The following is a 12,640-nucleotide window of genomic DNA, read 5'->3' as shown; positions in this document are numbered from 1 at the left end:
GTGACAATAGCATCTTTGACTCCTGGAAACGCTTTAAAGCACAGTGTACTATCTATTATTGCCCCTCCATCCATGCTGATGAAAGCTTTTTGTTTTCTCTCTGCTAGTGTGCGCAATAAAATAATTACAGTCCTTATCTGCCTGAAACTTCTGCAGTCGGGCAGGCCTCAGAAGTAAGATAACAAAACCTTACTTTTAAATGTAAAAAGAAGAGGTCAAATTTAAGGTTTTTAATTGAATTAATAAGCCACATTGTTGGCATGCATATTAAATGTGCTATTGAGATGCCATGAGTGCTAAAAATGGTGCTCGGTTCACTTCAACCGGAAATAAGCGCACAAGCTTAGCTTTGCTGGATGTCCTTTTCTACAACAAGATTCTCCAGCTACAGCCTACATACACGCCTCTGTAGCAATACAGAACACTGACTAGATAAGGTGTGCATCTTCTTACCTATGACGTCCAGACTGTAAGTATGGTTGATAGACCCGTGTTCATTTTCCACAATACAAGTATAGATGCCTTTATCAGATGGGACCACGCTTTCCATAATCAGGCTCCAGTGCTGGTTCCGTACCTGGGAAGAACAAGGAATAGATCATGTACACAATGCTAATACAAAACAAAATATTCATGTTCATTGGATTATTTTACAGGCTTATATTGACATTTTCTTTGCTTAAATGATGCAGAGTAGCCGGCGTATTATTAATTAGACATAAAGAAGAATACATAAATCTGAGGAACTTATAGGCCCTAGTTCAAACGCTTGAATTTTCCATTACTAGAAAAGGTGACCCACAGATTGTGCCTGGAGTCACACAGTTTTCACATTTGATGCAGCTGTTCCAGAGAAATTAACTTTGGAAAAGTCACACGACCCAGAGATCTGTGCAGAAAATATACAGCTGACAGCAAAAGGGAGGTTCCTTCATCACCTGATCTCATCCACATTTGCTCCATCCTGTGCCTCAAAGGGAGGAGGAGGGCAGGTTCAGCTCTATGTTCCCAGGAAAATACTGGCTGGTGCCCCTTCTCAGCTCCTTCCTGACTATCTCCTGTAGGTCATGAGGAGAGGAGAAAGGGAACTGAACAGCTCCTGTCCAATCCAGCCAAGCAGCATGTGACATTGACGTAGGGAGTTTGCATTTCAAATCCAGCCAGCCAATAAAAATGAAATGATGCAATACTGCTTCATGTGCAATTTATGAAATATTATGCATTACAAATTATACTGAATTCCACACAGCACACATTACAAAAACCACACAAACCCAAAACAGAACTTTAAAACCAAAAGAAATCTTGCAGCTCTTACATATTCCTAACGCCTTCACAATCAGCCCTCCAATGCCCGTTTCTAATTCTGTCCCCAGTTATGAGTAGAAATAGAACAATACCTATTTCAAGGTGTTCATATTCGATGTAGAAAAAAATCCAAGCTGGTGTAAAAGGAGAATTGTAATCATTTCTAAATACTTGACATTCTTTGTGAATTTGACCTCATAGATAGAGAGTACAGTGGATCTCCAGGAATTCTCCTGCAGACATTAGGGCACCTCCACCCACTAGAGTTCTCACCGCAGTTAAAGCCCAGCTACACTCAAATATGTCAAATTCTAACAGCAATCAGGATGATGAAAGGTGTACATACATAGCGTATAGTAGCAAAGCTGTGAATACCTGTTCCACTACAAACTGCAATACAACTTACTTTCTCTTCCTACTCTCTGCAACTGCTGGGTGGGACACCCTGTGGCACAAAGGAAGGAGGCCAACACATGCCATGATTCCAGCATTACTATGAACTTCTATATGAAGAAGTGGAACTTTTTAGTTCAAAGGACGTAGTGGTAAGATCCCATTTTCAAAAGCATTTCCTGAATGGCAGTTCCTAAGTCTTAAATGCTAAAATAGTGTGCAAGCCAGTAGGGAGGCTGGCTGGCATCTTACTCTTTTGGCAGTTAAACTGCTGTTCAGGAGGGGGAAAAAAATCCTGAGAAAATCCTGAGATTAGTTCAAAATCTGTCGGTTCTGTCAGATTTTAAGTGCTTACTTTTTTGCTATAGTGGTCCTTTAACTTGGCAGACGTGGATAAATAAATACACATACAAATGGACATTGCATTAAATTTTGGAAAACAAAAAGTTATATTAACACTTAAAGAGAACCCGAGGTGTGTTTAAAGAATGTTATCTGCATACAGAGGCTGGATCTGCCTATACAGCCCAGCCTCTGTTGCTATTCCAAACCCCACTAAGGTCCCCCTGCACTCTGCAATCCCTCATAAATCACAGCCAAGCTGTGAGGCTGTGTTTACATCTGTAGTGTCAGTCTCAATCAGCAGGGAGGGAAGGGATGCAGGCGGGGACTGGAGTTCTGCAGGAGGCGGGGAGAGCAGCAGACTGACACTATAGAGATAAACACAGCAAGCTCTGACAAGCTGTTTGTCAGCAGCGTGGCTGTGATTTATGAGGGATTGCAGAGTGCAGGGGGACCTTAGGGGGGTTTGGGATAGCAACAGAGTCTGGGCTGTATAGGCAGATCCAGCCTCTGTATGCAGATAATATTCTTCAAACCCACCTCGGGTTCTCTTTAAAGAAAACCTGAACTGAAAATTAAAAGTCAAAATAAGCATACACAAGTCATACTTACCTTCCATGTAGTCTACTCCTCAGTGTCTTTCTCCTGTCCCGCGCCCTGTTTGTTCACTGTGATCAAGGGAATTTTCCGTCCTCCATTTTGAAAATGGTCATTACCCATAACAGCTTCCTGGTCAGCACACAGTTAAACTGTAACATCGCCCACTTAAGCCATAGGGAAACATGGACATTACCTGGTACATCAGTTTACCTCTCCGCTATAACGGACAGCATCTGATATTTTATTGACAGCAACTGATATTTTATTGACAGCAACTGATATATTTCAGATCTGACAAAATATTGTCAGAAGTCTGGAAGGGATTATGGTCAGAAGAAAATGGTGAGCTTCTGAGAGGAACTGATGGCAAGGTAACTATGTAATGTTCATTTGAAGTTACCTCATGTGTTTATTTTGAATATTTTTACTCAGTACAGGTTCTCTTTAAGGCCTCGTTCACATTACACGTGTTGCCGTCCGTATTTCGGCAATGCGTGCAGGTGGCAGACACGCATGATCATCAGAAGTGCATAGACTGCACTGTCTGACGTTAACACTACATGCGTTCCGTACCAGTGCGGTGACGAACGCATAATGCACGCATTTTTTAGCAAGTGAATGGTATCAGCCACACAAAGCCTGCAAACGCAGACGGAGTGCGATGGTACATGTTGCATTCCGATCGCATGGCCATCTGCGCGTGATAATGTGTATGAGGCCTAACTTAGCAGTGTGAAGTTTAACAGGCAGGGCATAGACAAGGCAGCCATAATGATTCTATTCTAGCTTCTGAAATTGGAATTTCTTTAAAAAAACATTCACTTGACATGGCTGCACATTTTGTTAGTAATTATAAAAAAAAAAAAAAAAAACCACAAGAACAATAAGAAGAAATCTCAAGTGAAGTTTGAGATTTGTGCAGGACTGGCTTGTATAAGGATAGCAGATTTTCCTATGCTTGCATATAGCAGTGAATAAGACTACAACCATCTACAAAGCTCTGTACTCTCCTGTGGCTCTGACGGCGGAGCAGTGCTTTTCAGCGCTGCTAGCTTTGGGCGCAGCCAGCGCCGCCATAGACTGTAATGGGAATCAGTCTATAGCGGCGCTCAGTGAGGAAGGTCGGCTCCGTCAGAAGACGGAGCCGAAGTTGTTTAAAAAACACAATAATTCGGCCTCCAGCAATCGCTGGAAGCCGAATTATTTCATTCCCCCACTATCCATGTCGGCCTGGAGGGGGAATAGTAATTAAAACGCCCCGGACTTGTGCAGAAGCAGGACCAGCCATTTAACAGCTGGATCCTGCGCCCAAGTCTACCAGCGCCGTATTCAAATGTACGCTCTGACGGGTCCAAGTCTCCATTCTGCATAGACAATCTCCATCTCTCTCTCTTATGGATTCTTTAGCTCTATAGAAAAATGTGGTGCCCATTACTTGTCCCAAATATAATTACGGGCCGGGGGAATGTCTATCTATGAGGGAAGCATTGCGGAGGCCTGGAGTCACAGGAATGCATGAGAGGGGAGAGAGCTGCTGGGAGCTGCTGATGGCCTGGGGTGGGGGAAGGGAGAACAGGTATCGCTTTATTTTAATGGAATAACGGGCCTCCTTTCAGAGCACACAAAGTCCTATTCAGCGGAGACCTCTGCTCTGTCAGCAGCTCATATTGTGAAATCATTTTAGGGTGATGAGGGACTGTTGTGATCAGGGGAATCCAGACTATGCATCGGCTCATCATGCCTGCTCAGGAATCTCACAACTGTCCTGTGTAATCCAGGCTGCCATCTCCATCTGACATCTAAACAACAACCAAAGTTTAGTCTAGATTTACCTTTTTTTTTATGACTAATCCGTAGAAAACAAAAAAAACTGAAAAAGTGCTTCTTAATTTGTTTACATTAAGAAGTAAAAATAAAAGAATAATGAATAATACACTTACATAAAAAGAATTTAAAAAAAGTGAAAGTCCTATCTCCATCATATCCTGTCAGCCATAATAGCTGCTAGGCATTATCTTTGGATGTACATAGGAATAGAATAAATAAATATATTTTATACATACACACATTGTAAGCTTGCAAGGGCTCATTCTTTTGCATATTGTAATTTGCTATATATTTTGATTATCACGTTACAATTGTATCTGTAATTACTAGAGGTGGCCACTAACGATACAATTTGGCGAACAATCTTTCACAAGCAATTATTCGTGTGAATGATCGGATATTATTGGTTTGAATCACAAACGGACAAAAATCGCCTTACCAATCCAATTTAATCTGATTGTAATATATATCGTATTGGTTAGGAGATTTTCGTCCGTTAGTGGTCCCAAATGATCATTTCTGAATTATCGTAGGTAAACGATCATTTGCCGAATTATATAGTTACCAGCCACCTTCGGTCTACCAATTATGGATTATGTACCAGTGCGTATATTATGAGTATACCATTGTCTGTATTACTATGTACCCCATGTTTTATTTCTTATTCTGTACAGAGCTACCGAATATGTTGGCGCTATATAAATCAATAATAATAATATTTATTTACATATACACAAGGGTCATCCAAAAAAATCAGAGCAGTTTACATTAATTCAATTAAGGAAACAATTTTTTTTTGTTTCTGTGAGTTGGAGAAGTTGAGGGGGAAGGGGGTGCTTAATGTTAATGCTGCTGAGAAAACAGTTACTGGCATTCTGCAGTCACATGACAAGCATTGCAGGGAGAGTGGAGATTAACCTGACGTAAGTTAAATTACACAGGAAGAATACCTTGTGTGACAGATGAAAGCAAGACACAGGTGGTACTCTGAGACTGGGCACTCAAATCGCAAATATGTGAGATCAAAAATACCTATGACATGCAAGCATATTTTTTATATATATTTTTAGAAGGCACTCCACAATAGCAGCTTTCATAATTTGTCAGTAAAAGGTCCATTTAAACCCACTGATACTTTTTTATACATCTAGGACATGATCGCAGCCTGACTTCAAGACAGGACTAGGTTTAGTTTTATCTAAGAATTTCAGTGTTCATTCCTATAGCAGTTAAGGGCAATTCATCAAAACCTGTTAGAGTGTCTCCTCGGCACCAGAACAGGCTGCAGACATCAGTGGGGAGTAATGAAACAGATTACTGTGAGGGTACAAGTGCTTAGAAGATTAAACCTTCAGCTGAGCGTCAGTAATATTCCAGGGTAAAATTGCATTCCAGAGCTTCTTTGCTAATCTCTAGCTAAAGGGTCACTCAAAATAAATCCACCTGTGTCGCCCAGGCATGCAGGAATCAAGAAACCAAATCGCCCTAGTGGGCTGGAGGCCTGCGTGCCCTGACAGTCCACATGACAAGTGTTTTAATTCCCAGAGCAGCCTCTACCTCCCCATTAAACCTTTTACTGCCATTTGCTGTCAATCATCAGTGATCTCGTTTAATCCTGACTCTCAAAACAATGTTTTTTCTAAGTATTTTTTTCCTCTGGTGATAACACAAGTCTCACCTAAAATGTGTCTGACATGTTTTTCATATCATCTCCTCCCCAGGACATACTGCATTTTCATATACAGATTTGAGGGCCTCCCCCTCCTACTGGTAATCTGTCAGACCATGCAGTCAGCAATCTCTTTCATTTGTAACTTCATTATTAAAAAGATTAAATGTATATTTTGGAATGTGAGCCTTTGACCAGGGTTTGAATCCTAGCCCAAGTCAATACATAAAACAGTAAGGAGTTTCTGGGCAAGGCTCCCTAATGAGCCTGGTCGCCCATTGAGTGCGCCCAGAGTGGCTGCAGCCCTGATACACTTTGAGACCGCCAGGAGAAAAGCGCAATATAAATGTTCTGATGTTCTGTGTATGTCAATGTATTTTTAGACTATGCGCTGTACGAATTTTCTGACCACCTCTTTCAGCGTTACATAGCCCACAATAATAAAAAATAAAAAAAAATAAAAACCTTAAAGAGACTTTGTAACAAAATTTTCATCCTTATTTCTTCTATCCTATAAGTTCCTAGCCCTGTTCTAATGTGGTCTGGCTTACTGCAGCCTTTCCTACTCGCACAGTGACTGTATTATCTCTGTTATATGATCTAATCTTCTCTCCTCTGTGGGGTCTGTTGGCTGAGGCAGTCAGACTGGAATGTGCAGGGCTGCTTGTGATTGGATAGAAGCGATACACACCCTCTCCAGGCCCCCTGCAGGCTCTGTATGACTCACACACTCTGCTTATGTGAGCCTATCACAAGCTGCTTAGTTTGTTTGTAAACACTGCCTAAAACTGGCAATTACAAGCCAGGTTTGCAACAGAGAGTGGCAGAAACAGCACTGAGGGGCCCAGGAGAACATAATGGATAGATTGGTATGCTTTTTATTGTAAGAATTTTAGGGTACAGATTCTCTTTAAATCTCACTTAAAGCGTGCCTGAACTCAGAACTTCGCCTCTCTGCTCTAAAAGGATGAGCAACAGCATAATAACCTTTAAAGAAAAAAAACATTTCTTTGTTACATCTTAGAGAACTCCTGCAGTAAATCTGCAGTGTGTCTACTTCCTGGTTTCATGGAGGCAGACAAAGGGTTAACATCCTGTGTTTACATTTTAGCTGTGCCTGCCACGGGCTCACAAATGTCTGTGTTGATACAGCTAAGAGATCAAATTACACTTGTGATTACTTTAAGATGAGGGGGAATTAGACAGGCTCTTCTCTCTAAAAACACGCAGGGTGCATTTCTCTCGGTTTTCCTTGTGTCTTGTGCAAGAGTTCAGGACCACTTTAAAACTTGGTAGGTGGCTAAGTGAAAACACACAGTAAGGGCTGGTGCACACCGAGCGGCTTTTTGGGCGTTTTCAGATCCGCTTGCGGCTGCGGATCTGCTTGGTCAATGTATCTCAATGGGGTGGTGCACACCAGAGCGGGAGGCGTTTTGCAGAAACGAAAAATGCCTGGGTGAGGCATTTTTTGGATTGCGGATGCGTTTCTGCCTCAATGTTAAGTATAGGAAAAACGCAAACCGCTCTGAAAAACGGCACTTCAGAGCGGTTTGCCAGGCGGTTTTTGTTACAGTAGCTGTTCAGTAACAGCTTTACTGTAACAATACAGGAAATCTACTACACCAAAACCGCTAGACAAAACCGCAAAACGCTAGCTGAAACGCTACAGAAAAAGAAGAAAAAGCGTTTCAAAATCTGCTAGCATTTTGCGGATCTGCTAGCGGGTTTTGGTGTGCACCAGCCCTAAAAGACTGGTGAATAGGAATTATTTCTTCCCATTGGGCACTATCCAAATGTCTTTCGCCATCAGTGCATAAAGAGGTTGAGTGCTTGCCTCGTGTAGAGAGACTGATACAGAATTCCCAGCCACCTGCTGCTAATACCGAAGTCAGCTAACACCAAATTCTGCATTTTTTGTACTGGGCCCCACAGAACAGTTTCAGCTGCACTTTGGAATCGGAGGGGATTCAAAAAGCACTAGGCTAAGGAAAGTTAATGGAGGTGTTTAAAAAGGAGCGATTGTGATTTTCCCAAATCACAATCAGGGGTCCTGCAGCATTTTTGAAGTATTTGAGCTGCAATATAAAGCATAGGATCCCTGCAACATCGCTTCAATCTCTGTACAAAAACGATTTTGCAGCCATTTTGCAACGTTTGTATGCAAATTTATGCAGTTTGAAAATGGACCAATCAAATGTTACCTCAGGAGGATTTAATTGGTTAATTTTCAAGCTGCATAAATTTGCATACAAATTTTTCATAACGTTGCATCAAGACAAGATCAACATAGTAAAAAAATTTGCAGTGGGTCCCAGCCCTTACAGCCTGCAGTCATTACCCTTCCCTACAACATCCAATGAACCTAATGACTGGATCTTTACATTGCTTTGAATACAGTTAGTATAGCGCTGACATCTTCCGCAGCGCTGTACAGAGTATATGGTCACAATTTAATCCCTACCATAGTCATAGGTCTGTGTATGCATTGTGCAGTGTATGGATTGTAGTCTAGGGCCAATTTAGGGGGAAGCCAATTAACTTATCTGTATGTTTTTGGGATGTGGGAGGAAACTGGAGACACAGACATAGGAAGAACATATAAATTCTGTGCAGGTAGTGCCCTGGCTTCGATTTGAGCCGGGGACCCAGCGCTGCAAGGCGAGAGTGCTAACAACCATGCCCAGGGCCGGATTTAACATAAGGCACTGTAGGCACATGCCTACAGGCGCCTGATGATGGAAAGGCGGTTCAATCCCCCCCCCCGAGCGCCTCCCACCCTCCTTCCCTATGCAGAGTCCTGATGAGAGTGTAAATGAGAGGTCACTCACCTGCTTTTGGCATTCCACTGATGAGATCTTCCTTTATTCAGGGGCGCCTTTAGCTACTTAAAACTGAGGTTCCTCTAACCACCAAATACATAGGGGAACCTCTAGCTACTTAATATAGAGGGTACTTCTGGCTACCTAATACTAAGTGGCACCTGTAGGGGCACCAGCTTTGCACATCTAGAGCCTGAAATCCTTGCCCATTCTTCTTTGCAAAACAGCTCCAGCTCAGTCAGATTAGATGGACAGCGTTTGTGAACAGCAGTTTTCAGATCTTGCCACAGAGCCTCGATTGGATTTAGATCTGGACTTTGACTGGGCCATTCTAACACATGGATATGTTTTGTTATAAACCATTCCATTGTTGCCCTGGCTTTATGTTTAGGGTCGTTGTCCTGCTGGAAGGTGAACCTCCGCCCCAGTCTCAAGTCTTTTGCAGACTCCAAGAGGTTTTCTTCCAAGATTGCCCTGTATTTGGCTCCATCCATCTTCCCATCAACTCTGACCAGCTTCCCTGTCCCTGCTGAAGAGAAGCAACCTCCGGGACCTGATGCTGCCACCACCACCATATTTGACAGTGGGGATGGTGTGTTCAGAGTGATGTGCAGTGTTAGTTTTCCGCCACACATAGAGTTTTGCATTTTGGCCCAAAAGTTCCATTTTGGTCTCATCTGACCAGAGCACCTTCTTCCATATGTTTGCTGTGTCCCCAAATGGCTTGTGGCAAACTGCAAACGGGACTTCTTATGCTTTTCTGTTAACAATGGCTTTCTTCTTGCCACTCTTCCATAAAGGCCAACTTTGTGCAGTGCACAACTAATAGTTGTCCTATGGACAGATTCCCCCACCTGAGCTGTAGATCTCTGCAGCTCGTCCAGAGTCACCATGGGCCTCGACTGCATTTCTGATCAGCACTCTCCTTGTTCGGCCTGTGAGTTTAGGTGGACGGCCTTGTCTTGCTAGGTTTACAGTTGTGAACTTCCATTTCTGAGTGATCGCTTGAACAGTGCTCCGTGGGATGTTCAAGGCTTTGGAAATCTTTTTGTAGCCTAAACCTGCTTTAAATTTCTCAATAACTTTATCCCTGACCTGTCTGGTGTGTTCTTTGGACTTCATGGTGTTGTTGCTTCCAAGATTCTCTTAGACAACCTCTGAGGCCGTCACAGAGCAGCTGTATTTGTACTGACATTAGATTACACACAGGTGCACTCTAGTCATTAGCAGTCATCAGGCAATGTTTATGGGCAACTGACTGCACTCAGACCAAAGGGGGCTGAATAATTATGCACACCCCACTTTGCAGTTATTTGAAAAAAATGTTTGGAATCATGTATGATTTCCGTTCCACTTCTCACGTGTACAGCACTTTGTATTGGTCTTTCACTTGGAATTCCAATAAAATTGATTCATGTTTGTGGCAGTAATACGACAAAATGTGGAAAACTTCAAGGGGGCCAAATACTTTTGCAAACCACTGTATGTATAAGATACTGCTGGGCGTCAGACAGAATTGTAGGTTCAAGGCTACACAAGTCTTCCCTGGTCAGCTGAATTCCAGAGCACTCGCCCTTCATTCTACTGCAGCCATTCCACCTACAATCAGAGCTGTGTACTCAGCCAATTCCCAGCGATTGAACTGTTTGCTCACTCTTCTATTTACTCGCATCAGCCCGTGTAGATAGGGCTGTGGCGGGAACAACTTATCTAGGCCAGCAGATGTGGGAACAGCGGCCTGTTAATGTTAAACCTGCCTGCCTTAGTCAACGTAAGTTTATTTTTTGGGAGGGGCAAGGAGAATGCTGGACTTGTGATCACAGGTGTGCTATAGGCTTTCAGTGCACAAATACGAGTAAATATAGAGTGGGCCGAAAATACACACAGCCCGACTGGAAGGAACAACTGTATTCAAGTGTGGCCTTTATGTCCATAGATGTGTGTAAGGGTTCATCAGCATAGGCGATTTAACATGACGATATGCCACAGAACGCAGTTTCTAAGGGTATGTATGAATTTACACTTTCAGCACTTCTAATATAGCTAGACCACAGGATCCACATTTCAGTATTCAGTACTTAAAGTGAATCACAATCCAAAATCTAAGGGACCCGATCCCTCAGGAGATACTGCATGGCCGAGGCTGTGCAGACATGTCTATATGGGGAATAGGAATAGGGGAAGGGGGGTTGGAATAGGTATGGGCAGGGCCGGATTTCTGGGTCACCAGGAATAAGCAAGGAAAAGGGTTTGAACATTGGGGGTGACACTTTTTCTGGGGGAACGCATGATTTGTAGTTACGCCCCCCGGACTCTGCACACCTGATTGGGAAGTGACTGTCAACCCAACAGTGCCACGGGCCAGAAAGCGCGGGAATAGCAGCCATCCTGGTAGGAGGAGTTTTGGATACTTCACCATTGGGACAGTGACACTGGGGGAAACCATGCACCTGGATAGGAGGAAGAGGAGCACAGGGGACCAGCGGGAGACTTCCTGGAGGGGCAAACTGCACTTTTACTTCCCACAGCCAATTTTCATTTTACTCTCCAGAGTTCTGCTTTAAGAGAGATACAACGCTGATGTAACATTCACTTAAAATGGTGTTTTCCTACTTTTTATTACCCATACAGTTATCAAATTTGCTTTTGTGCACAAGTATTATCATCTGTTTACAAATTACAAATTCCCAAAGTACAGTTTATCTGCTCTGGAAGCTGCCAATGCATTTTATTGCATAGCTGTTGTATTTATATGTGACAATCTATCTAGTGATCACTTCTCAGCTCTTTCTGCCTCTCAGCTCAGTACAGCTCAGCTTCAGCAGTTTGCTAATGTTTACTAAATGTCTCCGACAAAGGAATATAAAAAAAAAGATAATGTTACCACCCCTTCAGATGCAGCCAGAAGCTGCTCACTGAAGCAAGGACCTTTCCACGGAAGAATAAAGTGCTGTGTTCAACTGTTTGAATGCTGTTCTGCTACAATTGTTTGTTGTGGTAGTAGATTTTATGCTGTAAATAATATTTCAGAGCAAAGAGGAAATGCTGAGCTTCATACCACTTTAATAGAAATCCTTTTTAATCCCAGTTCTAACAATCCTCTCTGAGGCATCACACAAACCTATGAGGAGAGAGAGCGCTTCTGTAGCTCGACATGCCTGGAATATCGTCTGCATGGCTGAGAAGTAGCAGGCACAGTACAATTCAATGTGGTGTTTATACTAAGAAGTGAGTTGGAGAAATAACAATGATAAATGGCATGTCTGATCTGCCTTCCAACTGTGTATATGTGTATAAAAAAAACAATACACAATGCAGAGGTAGATGTGTGCACACATTAAACAGCAAGCAAGGAAAAGCAACATGTCCAACACAGTAATTTACACAAGAGAAAACACACACAACAGCTGTTGAGCGCACGCCCAGGAGTGCTAGCATACACACTGCAGGCAGACAGGGGGGGGGGGGGGGGGGGGGGAATCAGCACTTACATACTGCCATAAAAATCTGCAGTGAAACCTCACTCAGAGGCACCACCGCAAGTACCAACACGCTGCAGACAGAGAGATCACGTATGAGCGCATACATACTCCTACACTGAGGCACATAAGCACAGACATGTACCGCACACAGCCTGCAGCACATGAAAAGCCAAGCAAAGAAAGTAGCACTGGAGTTAATT

At 42.9% G+C, this 12,640-nt stretch overlaps 1 protein-coding gene across 5 annotated transcripts in view; it reads right to left on the bottom strand.

Moving 5' to 3' along the window:
• FGFR2 (fibroblast growth factor receptor 2) overlaps positions 1-12,640 on the bottom strand; it is a 175,635-nt gene that overhangs the window by 68,202 nt on the left and 94,793 nt on the right. For all 5 annotated transcript variants that reach the window (XM_068258018.1, XM_068258020.1, XM_068258017.1 and 2 more), the window contains one exon: positions 454-577. In XM_068258018.1, coding sequence (XP_068114119.1) covers positions 454-577 — 124 coding nt within the window. The remainder of the gene's footprint in view (positions 1-453; positions 578-12,640) is intronic.

Source organism: Hyperolius riggenbachi, chromosome 10 (genome assembly GCF_040937935.1).
Source record: "Hyperolius riggenbachi isolate aHypRig1 chromosome 10, aHypRig1.pri, whole genome shotgun sequence".
In the NCBI taxonomy this organism is placed as follows: Eukaryota; Metazoa; Chordata; class Amphibia; order Anura; family Hyperoliidae; genus Hyperolius; species Hyperolius riggenbachi.
Note: the sequence above shows the minus strand (reverse complement) of the source record. Positions and strands in the feature narration are given on the sequence as shown.